The following is a 20356-nucleotide window of genomic DNA, read 5'->3' as shown; positions in this document are numbered from 1 at the left end:
GGCCTCTTCGAACGACCTTGGTCGGTCAAGACACTGTGACGGAAATTTGTCGAGACCTTCGTGTTCGTGGATGATTTCTGAAGATCACGTCAAGTTGGATAAATGCTAAAGGAATTTAGTACAGCTGAAAGTTTTTTTAAAAGCACACAATGAGACGTTCTGCTGGTCCGAGCGACAATACCTATGGTCGCACTGGCGTCATGTGCCCAACGGTACTGGGTACTGTTCACCATTTTAATCATCACATTTTAATCGTCACCACATTTGATGATATATATCAACACGGTACTAATAATCAGGTAAAATTTAACTGTGCGAACCGAATTAGAATGAAATATAGGCGCAACCAATTTAAGCCTCGAAGAGCTGAGCGTTGTCGCGCACACCACAAATCTATGCATTCAGCAAGTGAGTGCGACTATCATACCAGGTTCAACTGTTCACCATGCCTTTGATTCTCTCAGCGTTTTTGGAAATTGAAGAGGCGCAATGAGCCCATCGTGATGACAGCAAATATAGCAGTGAAGCCCACTAGGATCAACACGTCCCAGCCTATGAAGGACCGGTCGATGTTGTATGCCGTCTTCAAGTATTGCGCAACGCTCTGTCGTTCACCGTTGTAAACAATGTACTCGTCGGTCACGTCCCCCAGTTGGCTGCCCAGCAGTCCTTGAATGCTGTATGACAGCGGGTTCAAGTATGAGTACCTGCGCAAACACAACCCATTCTATGCATTTGACAAGAAGTTCTTCGGTGACTCTGAATCATAAGATGAGTGGTCTTGCAACGCAGCTCAGAATAGAACTTTTCACATCTCCAACACTCGCTCACAAAAGTTGCTTCAACATACGCGACGTTTCAAGGACACAAGACGCATGCAGGTCAATTCCAGAATCAGAGGTCACTTACCATGACCACCATGGCGGCATTTGCTGCAAGAAAGACACACAGTAGAATTAGCACTGGTGCCAGCCTTGACATACTTCTTGCACAGAGCAGGTCTGCAAAAGAATCCACGCGGAAGTTGCTACACTTCCAGCCCTCTTCAGGGACTCGCTTGCTTCAGAAGCAAGCGAGGATGAGCAGCAAACAATACCACAACAAAGTAGGATAGCAAGCAGAGCAGGCTGCAGAGAATGCTCACAGATTGAGGCACGATGAAGCCGGCGAAGAGAAAGAACATTGCATAGAACGTGGATGACACTATGGATGCCACCTGCACACACATAAACAGAAACCTCCTCACAACCTGCTTCACTTCCATTTCCAGAATAGCAAGTTGCAGGACACTTGTTGGTCAGAGTATGCGCTGAATCCTCAGCAGCTAACAGATTGACCGGGTGATTGGGGAAGGCTGCACTGCTGGCTGCCTCAGCGTATCCTTTCAAGGAACCATGTGAAGTCAACTGGGTTGCAAGCGGTGCATCCTAAACCAATCACCTCTTCCTGTAAACTATGTTGCGAGTATAACGTGCAGGATAAGGTGCGCTGCAGACAAGCCGGGGAAATTAGCACAGAAAAAGGGCTCGCCTGAATGTTGGGCACCAGGGAGACGGTCATCATGCCGTAGAAGGTGAAGAACGCTAGCGTGAGGAAGATGAACAGCACGTACCAGAAGAATTTGCCTGCGCAAAAGTGGGCAGGCGAAGATCAAGTTCAGTCTGCATGTTGTCTGTGTGCGAGAACCCTTGTTGCTGGGATTCCCAATTCAAGGGTTCCGGACATTGGGCGGTCTGTGCAGAAATAACAGCAGCTTCAATGTTTGATTTTGAGAGAAGGTTCGAGTGACAGCGGGACCCACCTGCGTTGATCTCAAAGTACACCATGAAGTATGTCGTCACCCTGTAAGCACAGCAGCACTTTGGTCACAGTCACATTTGGCATTCACTCCCAAGACCTTGGCCGTTCAAGTACTCAAGTACTATGCCCACTAGTGGACTGGGCATCAAATCCCCCACAAGGAAATTGCTTCACGCGTGTCACAACGGGCACTGGGCATGTTCTGACAAGACATTCCGGGACAGCATCACATGAGAAGCAAACCATGCACATATTTCTTGCTAAAACTCCAGGCAACAGCTTATTATCATCATTAGTACTCTGAGCTATTTGGTACTGCACCACCTTGTTTGCAGGCATTTTGGGGCCTGAACAGTCAGTAATACGGTATTAGGATTGCACAAATTTTGGACAGGATGCAGACAAATGAGAAATATAAACAAATTATTGATATGAGGATGGGCAGCGACAGACTGCCTACTAGACCAGTGACCCTCAGGTGGCTCCCAAAAGAACTCTAAAATGTATTTTAATACTAACATTACCACACGCTATTCCCTGCCAGAGGCAACGTGCGTCTCCAGACAAGCTGCAGATGAAGGGAAAACAAATTCAGGCCGAAAATGCACAGCAATTCTGCCAGCAAAGAAATGTGGAGAGCGGGTGCGCACGAGAAGAGGATGGACTGAACGAGCAGGTATGGCAGCTCCACGATGGCTTGCGCGGCCGCGAATGGGTACTCCGAGTAGTACCCGGCTGCACGCTCCCTGCGACACCCACAATTGCCTTTTCACACCCTCTGGGACATGTGATCCACTAGGGTCCTTCTATTTTAGCTTGACTCAAACAAACAAATAAGTAACTGATAGCAAAAGCAAGAAGCGAAGAGAGGCCTACTAGGCAGCTAGTAGCCCATTCATGCGGCATTCAATCTTTAAGCAGTGAAAGATCTTAGACACACCAGGCAGGAAATACCACTTTGCACCTGAGGAAGACATGAGAATCAAGAGTTAACATAAAATCATTTTCCGGTTGAATCACTTAGTGATAGAGCTCATTTTGCTCGCTGCAGACCTGTAGAAGACGGTGCGTTCAGTGTCCACAACCGGCTGCACAGTGGATGCGTTGGAGGTGCCGATGAACATTGCGGAGACAACAAGCGCGCCGATGATGTTTTGGATGGTCTGCGCGTTGTCTCTGCGCGCACAAATCGAGGCAGAGTATGAGAACGCTTCCTGTGACTCGAGACTGGTGGCAAATCAAGACACTGCTCAAGAGGAAGATAAGCAGTTGTTCCGGATCCTGCCGTGGAAGGAGACAACATCAATCAAATGCTGGAAATACAAGCCAAAAATTGTTAAAGTATATTGATCGTACTACAGAAGGAAAGGCTATATTGGCTAGATATATCTCATCAAATTAGATACATTTCTCAGTGATATTCAGAAGGCTGCGGAAGCAAGGAATCACTCATGGACCCTTCCAAGAGTGAGCGCACCTTCTACCGCCAATGTGCCAATAAATGGAGCCGAACAGGAGGCCCAGCAGCGTGGTTGACAACATCCTGTTGAAACCAGACACAACTGTCAGAGTTGCCACACACAGAAATAAAGACACTTACCACTACCAACTGGCATGAGTCATTGACACCCACCACAACCTAAACAGGCAATCATGCAGGCAAGGATGGGATGTGCACATGCTCGCACCTGACGGCGTTGTACTCGGGTGTGCGCCAGTAGACAGTGAAGTTCTTCAAGAGGAGGAGGCGGAACTGCAGGCAAATGAAAGAAATTAGGGGCCAGAGATATCTTAACCAATCACTTAGGCCAAAGGCAGCATGGTGACCGGTGGTCTCTTGCATGGTCATGGTGCCGCCTTTCCAGGCAGCCAAAAAAAGCATGCAATGAAGGTCTATTGCGTGGTCTGCAGACAATTGGTTTTGTGCTGTATTTCCAAGGAGCCATAAAAACATGTAATCTTGCTCACCTGGGAAAGAAGGCTGCGCGAGAATTGCTTGTCGAAGTGCAGGGGCTGCGAGTTGGGGTCTGGCACTTGCAGACGCGCCACCATCTCCTGTGTGCTCCTGCCAAACGAATCATGCCCCAGCTTCAGCACAGCATCAAGGTGATCGGCTGCCAGTACGACGTGAAATTGTGATGAAGCCAGAAATAAGATGGTTATATGTCTAAGAATGCACCATTGCAACCAGCCAGGGTGTAGTTCTTTAACCATTTTTTGAACAATTAGAAAGCTTCTTATATTTTTGTTGATTTTTTTTTGAGGTCAGCATAAAGCCCTACAACCACTTCAATTGCAGGGCCGGGTTTGGCTTCCTTGAAATGTACCTGGCCAGCTCACAACACAGCCTCGAAACTTATCACACCAGTAAATCAAGAATTATCTGCATATGGTCCTGTCACCAGCGCAGGATGCAGCGCCAGGTTAGGCATCAGAAAGAGCACCTGGCCAGATCGGAGTGAGTGTACAGCTCAGAAAAATCCACGCCCAGCTTCTGCTCAGACCCCAGCGACGTCACCTGCCGGCATATGCACAAATCTGTTCAAGAGGGTTAGTGTAAAAGTACTACTCTTATGCCCAACCTCCCCCTTTGTGCATTACCACAGCTGCTGTAAAACCTGCATATCTACAACAAATGCCCAGCTAAAATAAAATCACCTTGTTCACAATTTACCCACCAGGCGCAGTGAGAGAAGAGCCAGTGCCCAAGAGAAGCCAGAGGCTATATTAGCAAGCCTAGAGTCACAGAACAAAGCAAATACATCCACAATCATTTTGCTTTAGCTTCTTCTCATTCTCTCTTGAGGCGCTACATCCACACAGCACTCAGTGACTGGGGCGCGCCTTGCAAGTACTTACAAGTACTACTGCAGTGGTGTAAATCTGAGTGCCCCACCGTGCCAAGATGCCCAGCTCAGAGAGATGACACCATTGTAACATCTCACTAGGGTAGAATAATCTCATCGAGTAAAGACCGACCCCACAAAATATCCCTTGAATGCAGCACCAACGCACCTCGAGCATCCAGGTGGCTGGGTTGACCCCTGCTGACACGGGCGGCACTCCCGGCACGGCCTGGAAGTAGCTGACCAGAAGCCGCGAGCAGTCGCCCGTGGGTCCGCCGTAAATGACTCGCCCTCCGCGCTTCAGCAGCAGCAGCTCATCAAACGCCTGAGGGGTGGAGACAAGGACTATGTCAGCAGAAATTACCTAAAAGGACAATGTACTGTGGGTTCTGTAGTTTTGGAGTCCAAATTGCTGGAAAGATGTTTGGTAGCAGCAAGTTAGAAAGCTATGCTAATTTTTGCCAGCCAGGGAAGCCTAATTTGCGTCAAGTAGTACTGATTTTCAAGCTTGAAGATCTATGTCTTCACCGTCCTTGCTAGCGTGACATGAGGCAAAATGTCATATAAGGGCTTCAAACCGTTAATTTAGATTTAGGAAAGATGTGTCCATTGTGGCAGACAGGCATTGCTTTTAGAATTTAAAAATTATATTATATAATTCATTTTCTCTATATTTTTGATTTTGGGTAACACTATTTTGAGGGTTACACATATCTTTATATTGTGTGACCCTACATTGCTTAATATATTTTATTAAACTATATTTACACTATAATAGGGCAGATATAAGTCAGTGAAGGCCCCACCTCAAAGATGTCGATGGATGGTTGGTGGATGGTGCAGACCACGGTTCGGCCGGTGTCGACCGTGTTCCGGATCGTGCGCATCACTATCGCAGCCGCACGCGCGTCCAGCCCTGACACAGTGCAACAGGTGTTTAGTAATGAGACATTATTGATTAAGATCCCTGTGGGCTACGTACGCGGACACAATTCACGCGGACACGCTTCTCAACCGATAATCTTAATACCCTCAGTGAGCGTTGAGAATGCAGGCCTTTTGGAGCGCCATAAAACTTGGTGCATCCATCCCAATCATGCTTATTGTGCTGCGAGCTGTATTATAATTGCTCTAGTAGAAGCATCTCCAGTCCAGCCCCACAGAACTTGCACCTTTGTACAGTCTCTGAATGAGCCTCAATCCAAGTGTGGACAGCTTTCCCCTGAGCGGCTGCGCACCAGAGGTGCCATTACAGCCCCACAAAACTTGCAATCTCTGTCAAAATTGATGTGCGCAATCAATGACCATATCCAGTATCTATCTGCAGAATCTCCAGTCCCGCATTACAAAAGTTGCGACCTCAAGCCAAGACCAATACTGCTCAGGTGTCTCCCGAAAGGTCTCAGCCTGAAAGCTCGTTTATGGCTTCCCTAAAATCTTCCCTGTGAGCATGCGCACCCGAGGTGGGTTCGTCCAGGAAGACGATAGAGGGGTTGGCAACCAGCTCTACGCCAATGGTGAGTCGCTTGCGCTGCTCGACGGAGAGGCCGCTGCGGCCGGGCACGCCCACCAACGCGTTGCGCAGCGGGCCCAGCTCCATCAGCTCCATCACCTGCACACATGCATGATTCCCCTTGAGAAAGCATTGATTTGTTTGCTGACGATTCAAGCAACTCTGCAAGGTCAGAGGGGGGGGAGGGGTGAAAATGTTAAATTAGTAATTTAAGTCGGTTGCTCGAGCTCGACTTAGATTAATGAGTTAAGAAAATGTTTCACTGCTCTCGACCTTTGTAACGCGGGAAAAATGAAAGGCTCCGACTAAAAGTATCATTAAAAAACAAAAATTTTCTTTCAAACTAGTGCAATTCTCCTCGAAAAGGGATCTCTAAAAGCTCAGTAGAAGAGCGGACGGCTGTTACCGTTAGGTCGTTGGTTCAAATCCGCTTCGGAGCTGCTGTTGACTGGGCGCGAATGTGGAAGCACGCGAGCAAGGTGACAGGTCTGGTGAGCAGGAATGAAAAGCATTCATCATACCTCGTCGACGAAGCTGTGCAGCTGCGCTGGCTGGACGTCCGCCAGTCGCAGCTCTGCGCTGAATGCCAGCGCCTCCCGCACAGTTGTTGCCGGCGAGTGGATGTCAAACTGCGTGCGACATCAGAGCGGGACATTCTGAGCACTCAATCTTGTTCACTTTTGCGGGCAGGGCATCGGCTTCCTCGGTTTACGTTTTAGCAGTGGGCATGCATCAGAGGAGGGGCCGACTCGTTCTGTGCTTTTAAGTGGAGAGGCACACTTTCTCTGATAGAAGCATAGTGCATGCCTTATTTTATGTAAATGTATTAATGATAACGATAACAAAAACAATAATAATGATAATAATAATATTGGAATGTTGCAAGCGAAGCAGAGTGCCTTGCACCTGTTCGACGTAGCCGGAGATTCGCGCGAAGGTGGCCTGCTCCTTGGGGTGGCCGTCTACCGTTATGGCGCCGCGCACCAAGCCGCCTGTGGGTCAAATGGACAGCTTTCTTTGTTTTTTCAATGCACCATGCTGTCCATGTCGAGCTCAACACTCACTCGAGGTCCAAGATCTCTGTATTCTCAAGTGGTTGGGTTATTGCTTTTGCGGAAAGAAACAAATGAATCCCATCATGAAGCTTGCCGTTGCCCCGCCTGAATTTTGTGAGCACATCACCACATTTAAACGCACGGCAGCGCCCTAAGGTTGCTTTCCGTTTCTGGGAAGCACCCTTTGCAGCAACATGACCAACTGCTAGTCAGGGCTGTTAAATCTTGCATGCACACTGCAGCACAACGGCAGGTGCAGCGGATACCGGTCTTGCGGCTGGCGAGCACCCTCTTGCAGCAACAATGGCCTTTTCAACACAGGGCTGCTGAACCGTGTCGAACATGCATCGCAGAACAACGCAATCTGCGCGCGCACCAGTCTTGCGGCCGGCGAGCAGGTCGAGGAGCGTGGTCTTGCCGGCCCCCGACACGCCCATGAGGCAGGTGAGCACGCCCGGCCGGAACGCGCCGCTGATGTCCGTCAGCAGCGTCAGCTGCGGCTTAGAAACGCCCTCCACAGTCTCGCCTGCGCCCGGGTGGCCCTGCGCATAATCACATGGTTTGGGTTTTTAAGTTCTTAGGGTATGCAGTTACCCTAAACTCTATTTCATAGAATAAAAAATAAAAATTCAAATAAACAGTAATCTAATGATCTAAATAGGTCTGGATACATTCTATACACTTTGTCTACTACATCAGCATGATAGTGTGTTGCTTCAGGCCCTTGCCTGCATCCTAACCGGCAGACACATATGGCACGACGAACCAAACATTTGTGTCAGACAGTCAAGGCCATATTAAGAGATTATCTTTATATCCTGTCAAAGAGTTTGTTTGCTGGGATGTGAGGCTAGCACACGTGAGGCTCACTGGGATTTATGAGAAGTCCTTCCATTTTAAGCTCAGAATTGGCACAACAAAACACCCTACATGATATAGCAGATATATCTGGCCTCAAAAGTTCAGAACAAGACCACACAAGAGATACGAGATGAGGGTGCGCACGGGTGGCAGGTCGACCGAGTAGTAGACGTGGCTGAAGGCCAGGCTGAGAGGGCGGAAGGGCAGCACCATGCCCTTGCTGCTCGCCACCACCCCCGTTCGCCGCCGTGATGCCAACGCCTCCACCTCATCTGCACCGTGTGCTGACCCCTGCACACATACACACAGATGTTTTGACTTCCCCCCCGATGACTCAGGGTTCGTAATTCAACCCTAAATACACCAAAACCCTAACTAAGAATATTCTATTTACCAGTATCACACGCTTTTCCTGTCTTAATAAATATCGCAGTCAATGTATTGCTGGTAATGTAGACTCCGCGCGGGTCAGCCAACATCAAACTGAAGGTGTCTGCTGGCCCAACCTCGACTAGCAAAGCCACGGCTATCTTATAGGTGGTTTTGTCTTGCACTGCGCTTTATCAGGAGATGTCGCTTGCACGCTAGGAACACAGCTTCCAGCTAACTGTCTGCAAACCTCCTGTCACGATAGCGTCATACATACAGCGGGATGCACCAGTTTAAATTTTTGATGGCGCACCTTGCTCTGCAGAGCGGCTGCCTCAGGTAGAACGCCCATCTCTATGTCAGATCCATCGGCCGCGGCAGGCGCAACCCTGCTTTGCCCGTTGGCGGCGGCCGCGGCAGGAGCCGCATGTTTCGATGGCGCCAGGCGCTTGCCGGTGCGCGTGAATTCGCGCTCGTGCAGCAGCTCCTCAGGCATCGAAGCCGGCTTCTTGTCCGGGGCTGACACAGCAAATAAGATTTGTCACTTGGTTGGGACACAATTGCTTAATCATACACTGTGGGTATTTACTGTTGAACGGCCTACACCCTAAGTTACTGTAGAACATGTCTGCCCAGATGTGCTCTGGAACACATGGACAGTTGGGTCACATCTCAAAAGAGATGCTAGACCTTGAAGCACAGGCTGTCCGAGGCTCAGCCAGCAAAGCCTAAGTGTCATTGCATGCTTGGAACACTGTGAGTGCAACCTGGAATAAATGTACTTGCCTCACTAAATATCTGTGAGTGTGTTACCACACCCAAAAACATAGCTGCGGCGTCCTTAGATCGCTCTTAGAATCCTGCAAGCACGCTCTTACAGGCACCCACTGCCAGCCATGGCTGCATGAGTAGACTGTCATCGTCTATAGCTGCGAATTGTGAAATGTTTATCTTAGGGGTTTCAGGTTACCACAGACCAAACCCATAACTGCCCACACACATGCAAAATACAATTATAGAAATCTTTCAATTCCTGGTCACAGCCCTGCAAGAGATACCCTACCTCAAACCACGCAGGTCCTATCTGTCCTTCTCACTCACTTGCAAGCGTCAATTTGAGCCCCAATTTGTGCAAGCTACTAGGCATGCCGCTCCTACAGCCACAGCTATGCGGGCTTGCAACGGTCAGTGCCTGTCTGCCATCTCTGCCATGTGTTGCAGGAGGTTTCCCATCAGAGAAAGATGACTCACCGTCCAGCAGCATGAGGGCGAGGGTGGTTGCGATGTTGAGAAGCACGATCCAGCCCAGCACGACCCCCACGCCCACCCAGATCCATACCGACCCCTTGTGGAACGCAAACTGCCGGTACAGCGACTCGGCAAGCGTCTGATCCGGGTTGGCCGGGTCCGGCTTTGCCCACCGCTCTGCAGTCACATCAGATGGAGGTTGATTGTTTTTAGAGGTTTCACTTTTTTATTACAATTAATTCAGGGTTCAGGTTTAGGGAAACCCGAAACTCCTTTCAAGATGAAAGAAAAAAAAAAAAAAAAAATACCTTGCCCACAGGCAATTCTGAAGGCCCCAATGTGGCCTTGCTGGGGTCGACAGAAAAATTAGGTGAAAAGTGGCCACCCGTTTATAATGGCCTGTACGGCTTTGGCGCCCGGCCGGCAAGTAGTTTGGAGGGGAAGCTGATTGCATGATGATATAGCCCATAGGGAATGCCCGAGCCGCTGTCTCAGAGCGGTCTTGAGAGGTCTGTTCCTGTCAAGAGCGTGCAAAGTGCCAGGATGAACAAAATAACCCTGCTAGACAGGAAAAAAATGGGATAGCCGCTGCGTGGATGGATAGCCGGATGGAACTTTTGATCTGAAGAGCCTTCGTTTAATCATTTGCGAAACATGCACCTGCCTGAAAGACAGCCCAAAAGATGCAAGAAGTGGATTGCTCACCATCCTGGAACTCGTTGTTGATGATGGCGTTCACGAGCCACTGCAGCGGCAGCGCCCAGTAGCCGCCCACGTACCACGGCGGGATGTCCGCTGCACAACACACCAAGGCACAAGGAGTTTGCATTGATCGCCAACAGAAGATTAAAACTCCTGAAAGGAGCTCCTCTTATGGCCGACCTTTCCTCACTTGCAATCAGCGCATCATGCATCTCCAGGGCACCCTCTTTCAGCTACAAATACAGTAGGTGACTTTGCAGTGAGGACAATCCCACACAGAATACAGACCGGCAGAGCAGGGCAGGACCTGTAAAGGGTAATTTTATTTAGGATTTAGGTTTAGGGTACGTACTTTTCATCATGCATTTTTGATGCATTCCTAGGGCATGCTTGTTGGAGGGACTTTGCTGTGCATTCACAGCAACGTCAAGTGTGAGTACAGAAACACGCAAAATGCGGACTAGTGATAACCCAGGGACCAAGGTGAGGGGTATTTACGTTTGACGAGGGTGTATCCGCAGAGGAGCATGATGAGGATGAAGACGACCCAGGCCAGGTTGAAGGCGATGACGACCGAGCGGCCGATGGCGCCGATGAGCCTGAACAGGTTGATGGCCACCTGGTGCGACAGCAGGCACAGCAGCCAGAACACAAAGAACCTGCAGCATGCACACAATGCCCAAATTCAGACAGTGTGGCAGCCTGGAATCTATAGCACTCTGCAGCCCGCACGCGATTGCCACTCCTCAACACTCGCTGAAGGAACCTGGCAGCCAAGTTCACGAAGCATCACTTTAAGGCTCACAGATCAAAGTTCCCTGCCGCCAGACCATCACAAAGAATTTGCAGCACGCATGGAAATTCCACTCCACAACACTTGCTGAAGGGAGCAGGCACCCAGGATTGTGACGCGCTGTAAAGGTCACAGTTCAAAGTATTGCATGCAACCCATGCCTTCTGGAGGAGGCGCAAACTGTTGCATCACTGCCAGGCATGGAAAGTGAGAGCTCGGAGTGATAACATCACAAGCAGTTAATTCGAAAGCCGAGTTTTCACATCAGAATAGGCCGGTCCTACGCACCCAACCCTAAGCCCTAAACCTCAAAATAAAAAATTTAGGAAAAATATAAATACAATATGATATAATAAAATATATTCAACAAATAAAAATAATAATATTAATAATAATAAAAACAAGAAATAAAGTAAATAACAATCAAAATAATATTAATTAATAAAGAATGTATTACTCATGGGTTTGGGGAATCTGCAGGAAGTGATGATTGCCCTCCTGCAAAGATCTGCCATGCATACATATCTTACATAAAGTAATAGGTATGGAGGAGTCACGCGCTGACCTGGCGGCAGAGGGTGCGAGGCCGACAGACCAGTAGATGATGATGGACCAGACGAAGGACTCCACCAGCGAGTAGGGGATGCGCAGCAGCGTCACTGGCAGCGCAAAAGCCCACTGCACGCACACATTTTCCTCTTCCATATATTTTGATTTATATAAACTCTAAACCCTGCACCCTAAACTTTGGCACCCTAGTCACATGGACAGCTCTCCCTTGAGATAGGGAGCAGAGACGCCCTGTTGAGCTGTAGTTCTGTAGTATGTGGCAAACTGACATTCAGCATGAGCGCAGAGAAACACCCCGGTCACGGTAGATGACAGCTATCGCCCTTGACAAATGGAAGCCAGTGGCCACTCAACCCTACCCAATGTGGAAGCAGGGCCATATCATGAGCTGACCATCTGATGCTAAAGGCAACTTGACGCTCTGAACATTGGACAGCTACCTCCCATGACACATGAAAGCAGGAAAAGGGTATAAGCTGGCACTCTGTTGCACGTGGCAGCTGAAATCTGTGCAGAGAGGCCGTGCAGGGACTCATAGCCTGTCTGACAGCCTATCTGGCAGTAATGCTGGAATGGACAGCTATATCAGATGAGAGTAGGGACATGGTATAAGGTAGCGTTATGGTGCACTTGGCAGCTTGACACTCTGCATACAGGCCATGTAGGAACACCGAAATATTCAAGGTCATAGAAGACAGTTGTCTCCTTTGACACATGAAAGCAGGAACATGTCATCAGCTAGCATTCTGGTGCATGCGGCAACCCGTCCAACCTGACACACTGGCACATACCGTGGCAACTGGACACTCTGCACTAAGGCCGTGCATACAATAAAAAAGATTTTGGACTCACAGCCGGGTAGAAGAGGTTGTCGCGCTGCTTGTAGAAGTCCGGCAGAGACTCTATCAGCATGCTCATCTCCGAGAAGCCTGCGCACGTGCTTCAGCTCCCTCAGACTATCACCGTCCATGCCCAGTAGTGTGAAACTTGCAAGAAGGTCACAGCCAGCCTGGGTTGGGTTGTATGTGGTAGATTGCAAAGCTAAGAGGTTGATTATCAAGGACAGCACATGGCCAGATCGGAGAGGGCCTATTTGTGAATGTGACGCCAGAGTTGAGGAGTCGCTGAGCAGCTCACCGTCAAAGAGCATTTGCACCTGCAAGCAAAAAAAAGCACTTGTCAGACTCTGCGGGAAGAAGTACCCATTTGTTGATGCCATTATCAGCAATTCACATCGAGCCACAACAGAGAGCAGGAGAGCACCGCTCATTTATGCCATAACAGAGCACTAAAGGGCACGGCGCTCACCAGCGCGAAGAAGAGGACGCCGGAGAATTTGATGGCGTCGGCGGCAGTGTCGGTGTGCATGGTGGGCTTGGCAAACAGCGTGCCGGCCACGAATGCCACAAACAGGTTCTGGGCGGTGCGGAACTTGTAGGTGAACGCGTGGCGCAGCATCAGCACACCCTCCCGCTGGCCCAGCGCCCTGCGCAGTCAGTGAAGCCATTGCCTTAATTTTGCAACATTCTGTTCTGGAGAAAATGTAAAGGCAGGGAAGTTTGGGCGAACTCTGTAGAAATGCTGATGGAGCGCACCTAGCCTTGGAAGGCTGGAAAAGTGCGGAATAAAAACAACATATTTTCCATGAATGTTACTTATCATGCAGGATAGTGAAGTCTTGCTACCAGGCAGCACATGGCTTGGCACTTCAGAGGACTGGAAGAAGTGTCAAAGGCTTGGACAGGCAATTTCAAGGATGGTCATCTATACACAGCAGGTGGGTGCTACAGAGCTCTGATGCCTGCCGAATGCTAATAAGATGCCGAGAGAGCCCGAGAGGATAGTGCTTTAAGCTATGGAGTATGAATCCTTCTATAAATTGGAAGTTTCCATATGAAAAGGACAGTTGATATCAGCGGGGCAGAAATGCGCGCACCTGAACATCTGGAAAGCGCCCAGCGCATACCTGCACACAGACAGCACACAAGTGTTAGTACACAGATCAAAGTGAAAATTCACCTCAATACGCAGACTTAATGCAAATATATGGGGTCCAGCGTTTGCCTTGCATTTCCTGTTCCAAAATGTCAGCTACGCAATGCAAAATAAGGCCCTAAAAGACCCTGATAAAATGCCGCCAGATATCAAGGTCAGCAGGGAACGCGCAGAACCTGGTGCGCACGAGCGGGTCCATCTCAGCGCATGCCTTGCCCAGGACCGGGGGGTCCCTGGCGGCTGCCGCCAGCGCACGGCCGCGCTCGCTCGCCTCAAACGCCGCTGCGAATTGCGCGACCGGCACAAAGTCGTATGGCTTCGCCGTGTCCGCCCAGTATTGCTGCAGGGCACAGAAAAGATGGAGAGAATCACATCAGTGTCCAACTTAATCACAGGAGCCAAGCTTTAAGTAACTTGGCCACTAATTGGAGGCTGCGGCTCTCCAGCAGATGCAGGAGTCTGCAAGAGTGATATGTGATTCTGCTCTCCTTTAAGCCGCTGTCAAAGGCTATCTAGATGAGAAGGTTGGCTGACCTGCTTGACCTGCAGTTGCCAGCACATACAAAAGGGGTATGATTGCACTCATCGTTCAGCCAGTGTTATTTCTGTGCCATGGCCAAGGGTTCAGAACAACCATCAATCGCACTATGTGGACTGTTTCTCAGAAAGTATCGATCTAACATAAAGTCAGAGAAGTTTCTCAGAGTTATCAGTCTCACTGGTTCTGAGAGCGCGCTCGTGCTTGCAGCTGGCCTGCACACTGACCCACGGGAGGTTGGTCTCATCAGGACAAGGGCAGATCTGCTGGTCCTTGGCGTCACACCAGGGTCAATGCGTGTCACAGGGCCACTTTCCGGTATGCAAAAACATCCATATATATCCCAATATCTTGGAAGCTGCAGCTCTCCAGCAAATGCACTGATGAAGCAAACCTTGCTCTCCTGGAGAATACTTTTGGGTGCCGCGGTGCTACCTTTTGCCCCGGCGCTTTTGTAGGCAAATGCATGCGTGCTGTTCTGTGTAATGTAGGCTTTTTAAGGTTGTAGGATTACACACTGACACTTAGGGTTTAGGGTCTCAATGATATGAGAAGTTTGACAGACCTGCTGGTCCTTGGCGGAGGTGACTTCTTGCAGGAAGTCTGCGACGCCCTTGCGCTCCGGCAGTCGGAAGCCCAGGCCGCTGAAGAATGGCAGCACCTCTTCGCGCGGACCATGAAACACCACGTGCCCTGCACCCGCAGCCCATTTTTTGAATATTTTACCTCCTTTTTTCTGCGGTGCGACGCAGGTGAAGAAGATGAAGCAAGTTAAGCTTCACTATAGCTTTGCATGCTCCGCTTCCTATCAAGTGAGCTCGAATATACTGAAACAGAGCCCAATCGCGCTTGACCTTGGCACCCTGAAGACCATGCGACGTTTGCCCACAAGCAGGTGTTTGTCACGCCTGTGCAGAATGACCACTCTGCATTGGGTGTCAGGGTGGCGGAGCAAGAGAAACCACCTTCACAGAGCAGCAGGATGTCATCGAAGAGGTCGTACACCTCTGGCGGCGGCTGCAGCAGTGCCATCAGCACAGTCGCCTGCATGCAACATACCACAGCCAATCAAATCATGCTAGGGAAGCGTCCACCTCTCCTTGCGTTACACATGCTGCAGCAGAATAAAAGCTACAGAATTGGATGGGCTGTTCACAGCAATCACTTGGAGTATCTCTGACGCTGCACCCACAATCGTCTTTAGCTGCCAAGAGAGCTCTTTTGACCAGCACAAGCTTGCTGCCGCATCAAGTAATGATGTCTTAGTCACTCCTGCCTGGCACACACTGGCGCACTGTGATGCAAGTGAAAAGTCTCGTGCCTGCAAGGCTTTGGTAATGTTGCGTATGCACTTGACGATGAGGAAGGTTGTGGACGAGTCGAGCCCTGTTGATATCTCATCCAGGAACATCGTCTTCTTGGGGCCCACAATCATCTCGCCTGCGCCAGGTCATTGCATTTGAAATGGCTGTGGCCAGTATTTCCTCAGTTGCGATCGCTCTTACAGCAGAGGAGCTAGTATGTATGATTTGCTATGGATGCATGCCTCGAGAGCACAAGACTGGCTCAGGATTGTCACTATGTTCTCACTATGTATTGGCATGGGAGTGGTGGGCAATCATTTCTTCAATCTGCCCTTGATCCCTAACGTGGTCCCGGTTAACATCAATGCTATTGTACACGAGGATAGATTAGCAACCCCTGTAGGGCAGAGGGTGAGCGCACCGGTGGTGACTCGCTTGCGCTGGCCGCCGCTGATGCCGCGCACCATATGACTGCCCACCTGAGTGTCCTGGCACACCTGCAAGCCGCACATTCCAGCCTATTTTCACCACTACAAAAGGTATGCAAAACTGTGCGCTTGGCACAGTTGCATGAAGACTTTGCAGGAAGCATCCTGCGACAGAGGTCCTGCAGATCAAGCCACCCCCCGGCGGTCATGAGCACCCCCTTTGCAGCAGCTGCGCAGCTTTGGGATGCCCGTGTTTGACAACTGAAACTTCCTGAATGTCTCGCAGCAGCAATGCGGTAGCTTCCATAGATCTTCAGTATGCAACGTCTAAGCCTTCATACATGCGAGGGCCTCTAACCTGCACATGTCCATGAGTCTCCTGCCAGGGCCTACAAGCCAGCAGGTCTCTCCGGCCAGCTCAAGACTTTCATCACTCTTTAATATCTCACAGAAGCCACCGGAGCGCGTGCGCACCTCGAGTCCCAGCAGGCGCATGATGAGGAGGGTGCCGGCGTTGGAGCGCTGGCCGCTCAACGCGCTCGCCTTCAGGTAGCCGTCCAGGTCAGCGTCAGGCTGGATCCTCAGCTCGCGTTCCCTCCGCCGTATCTCCCGCAGCATCGCTGCAGTGCAGAATTTTCTTTGTACGTTACAACCTAATGTTTTGTACTCTGCTGCCAAGCAGCATAATGCATGGTTGCTCCAGAGGAGTTGCACAGGTATTACCTTGGTGAGCCCTCTACAACAGTTTCAGACACGGCATCAATCGGTATCTCGCTAATTCATGCAGCGGCTCGAGAGCTTTGAATGGAGTCGTTGACCCCTTCAGGGGCGATCAAAGCATTGCTGCAGCGCGGGTTTTGTAGTGTACGTCAAAACCTAATGTTCTGGACTCTGATAATGCTAAGTATGCACCATGCAGGAACATCTACAGAAGTGGCAGTATCTTCATTGCTTCATGTTGAATCTAATGAAGTGGGCGCCTCTGCCAAGCAAACACCAATTCAAGGAGCTCTCTGAAAGCTCCACACGGGAGTGAAATGGGTTCAATGCAGCGGCTTCTTGCAAAGCATGCCTTCACTGCTTCCCGAGGAATGCAACAACACGGGGAAGGCAAGAAAACACCGGTTCTTTCAAAGGTGATCCAAGCAAATCAAATCCTAAACTCTGAACTTTAAGAGGCCAGACCCAATGTGATAAACATTAAAGGCAGAACCGTAAGGAGGGCAAGGCCTGCTTAAAGGCGCACCTCGTTTGCTACCGGGCCCCTGCACGCGCGAGGCAAAGTCCAGCGTCTCTCGCACGGTCAGCTCCGGCAGGTGACTGTCCACCTGGCAACATGTCACACTGACAGCTGTCAGGTCATATTTTGTGCTAAGCGGACAGGGGCAAAACCTGTGCATTAAAAATTGCACATTGCATCCTTGGCATTGCTGTGAGGCACTGCCACTGCCGGGCAAGCTTGGGACAGCTTGGGAGACCTAAGACCTTACTGGGATGAGTCACCTGGTCCACGTATGCGGCTGTCCTCTGCGCGAAGAAGCTGTCAAAGGTCTCGCCGTTGTAGGCTATCCTCCCGTCGACCTGCGCCAGGCGCAGGAAGATCATGAATGCGCCAGCAGATGCCAAATGAAGCATATCTAGGACTCTCTAGCTGCACTGCAGATCCCGTGCACCTGGCGCATCTGATTATCACATCTGGCAAAGTAAGTTGCCCAGGACAGGCATGGAGTACTTTGCACTCAGCACACGCGCTTCATCCAGGGGTAGCCCCAGCAGGACCCCACTCTGATCCCAAAACTCTAGGTGAAGTGCAGGCTGCAAGTCTGGGCACGCGATGAAAGGCGCTCAGATCAGTCCATCCGAAATCCTAAACCATAAATCCTAATTTTAAAAGGATAAAAAACCCAAAAAATACACAAGGAAAGTTGGGTGCGCTGGCAATTGGCGTGGCCGCACCTGGAGGCCGGGAGCGCGTTGCAGCTTGCCGGCCAGCGCCTTGAGCAGAGTGGTCTTGCCCGCGCCGGGGGGACCCAGCAGCAGCGTCAGCCGCCCCTGCACACCAGCAGCCTCCCGTCTCTGCTGGGCCGCGGTTTAGCTACATATTTTCACATTACAAGTCACTCGTCCAAGATGCCAGTCTTCTCCAGTCATCAAAGCATCAGCAGCGGCTGGTAATGCGCTGCGCTGTGTAATGAACAGGGTGACCCGACAGCAGGATGGTGTTGTACAGATGCAAGGCTGGTCCAGCCAAAATCACATGAGCACTTTGCGTCAGCCCTCAGCTTGCTCGCATGTCTGCCCCTAACGCATTCCATTTGGATCCTGATCTGCAAATTGTGCTTTGTGCATGACCTTACCTCAGGCTACATTACTTGGCTGTACTAAGTACATCATACTGGCCCCTCAAACCATTGCGTTCTGCAAGTGCAGGTGAATCTCTTCTTCTTTCGGCAGGCAAGGCGCCGCGTGTGGGTTTACTACTGTGGTGTACACATGGCCGCACACATGCGCGGGCTACTTAGGTACACGGGTCAGTTTGCTCTGGTCCCGACAGGTCCGCCATCAAATCTGCGGTAGTTACTTAGTTAGACAGGACGTGCGCAGGACTCGCCGGCTGCAGGGCTCCGTTGACGTTCTTGAGGATCGTGAAGGGCCGCTTATCGCTGCGCTTCAGCCGCAGCGCCACCAGCAGCCCCTGCACCCAAGCAATTGCTCATTGAACGTCTGCCTCCCCTCTGCAAGGGGGTATTACGCACAGCTGTCACATGGAATCCAGGCACAAATGCATAAATGTCCAATCCCTTTGGTGCCCCAGTGCTGACACACAAGGATGCTATCCAGAACATGTCACCTCCCAGAGGGTCTACCTGCAAGTAAGGTGGTCCACGTCACTAGCCAAGGGATCCCATCTGCAGAATCTGCAATATGCTGCGTCAAAAGCATCTCCATTCCCGGGCCAAAGGAAGCATGTATAAGTTTGCAGAGGGCACCTCGATTGCGTTGCGGTATGCGTTGAGGACCGAGGGCAGCGCTCGGCCGCCCACGTGCACAGTAGCGCCGATGTTGAGCCCCTCATACTGCACCGTCACCGTCGGCAGCTCTACTCCAGTCCTGCAGACAAGCCATATCCTCAAAGAGGGCCCCTTCCTGCGGTGCTGCAAAGACGGCAAACCTCCATTTTTGCTCATCCTCGTATTTCCCTCATCATGATGAGCAGACTGTTTATCTGCGATGAATAACCCTATGACATGGCCATGTTGGCATGCTGACTTGACATGCCATGACATGGATACTGCACACAGCCCTTCGTCATCCACTCACAGCTGATCCACATGTAGCGGGAAGGTCTATTCATGTCCCCAAGAGCTGGAGTGGCAGTGAATCTACATGCAGCTCAGAAGCAGTACTGCACATGCATCTGCCATTCCCTCTCAGGAGCAGGCAGCCAATTATCTGATCCCAACACAGGCAGCGCTGCCAAGCCCTCTCACCTGTCGATGCGCGCTCGCAGCTTGTGCATGAACGCCTCGTTGTCCTGGTCCCTCGTCTGCAGCGCTGCACACATGCCAGCAAAATCCCTTCTCAACCGCAGCATCAAATAGATGTTCACCCGGAGCTCAGACTAATACCCTCTCATGGCTTTGCTGCACCTGCATTTCATGCGTCAATGCACTGGTGCAAACCTGAAATTCAGCCCTTCCAAACGACCAGCACTTTTCGCGCGTCAACCATGAGGCAGAGGGTGAAGGTCATGAAGGACCTCCAACACAGTGCGCAGGTCCACACCTCTGTCCACGAGCAGCTGGCGGTGGTCATGTGTGATTCGTTTCAGGTCAACCACCATCACTCCACCAGCGGCGCCTGCTTCTCCGCTGCCCACGTGCGGCAGTGCATGCTTAAATGTGCGCTGGCTGCTTGCCTCGAGCGCGGCCCTGGGCAGCGGCAGGGCTGTTATGGTGACCGCAGGCCTGATGCTGGACTGAACGGGGATCCGCCCTGCTAATGAACTGCTGCGCTGCAAAGCTATTGCACTCCGCAAGCTCTCCTCACAGTGCAAAACCTCTTGCTGTTGGACACCCCTATCGTTCACATTCCCAAAGGGCACAGATAGGGCATGTCTGACTGGGCACAGATAGGGCATGTCCGACTGTGGGCTACACAAGACTTAGGCTTCCAGATGCCAGAAGGGCGAAGTGTGCAGAAACAAATTTCACTGCCAGAAACGCTCCTGGGTCCTTTGGTACGGAATTATTTCTATGGAGCCGTAAGATCACTGCACAGTGTTGTCAGCGCACCTGACCAGTTCTTGGTATTCATCCACTTCTTCTTCACCA

General features: G+C 50.7%; 1 protein-coding gene across 1 annotated transcript; it reads right to left on the bottom strand.

Moving 5' to 3' along the window:
- Window positions 1–266: 266 nt before the first annotated feature.
- On the bottom strand, window positions 267–19866 carry COCSUDRAFT_55049 (putative pleiotropic drug resistance protein 3; the record flags this gene model as incomplete). The annotated part of the gene is made up of 38 exons (XM_005642493.1): window positions 267–707; window positions 910–932; window positions 1145–1216; window positions 1531–1625; window positions 1802–1842; window positions 2451–2546; window positions 2854–2976; window positions 3278–3343; window positions 3489–3553; window positions 3769–3865; window positions 4245–4318; window positions 4816–4971; window positions 5453–5562; window positions 6105–6258; window positions 6681–6788; window positions 7066–7151; window positions 7591–7726; window positions 8220–8347; window positions 9696–9869; window positions 10398–10487; window positions 10893–11053; window positions 11753–11865; window positions 12610–12686; window positions 12895–12913; window positions 13066–13243; window positions 13791–13848; window positions 14008–14092; window positions 14856–14983; window positions 15256–15334; window positions 15612–15730; window positions 16016–16091; window positions 16497–16642; window positions 17269–17350; window positions 17526–17603; window positions 17979–18074; window positions 19013–19133; window positions 19514–19577; window positions 19809–19866. The coding sequence occupies 38 exons, from the start codon at window positions 19864–19866 to the stop codon at window positions 461–463; spliced, it is 3879 nt and encodes a 1292-aa protein (XP_005642550.1). The 3' UTR covers window positions 267–460.
- Window positions 19867–20356: the final 490 nt, after the last annotated feature.

The sequence above is a fragment of the Coccomyxa subellipsoidea genome, assembly GCF_000258705.1.
Source record: "Coccomyxa subellipsoidea C-169, whole genome shotgun sequence".
In the NCBI taxonomy this organism is placed as follows: domain Eukaryota; kingdom Viridiplantae; phylum Chlorophyta; class Trebouxiophyceae; family Coccomyxaceae; genus Coccomyxa; species Coccomyxa subellipsoidea.
This window is presented reverse-complemented; position numbering and strand designations above follow the sequence as displayed.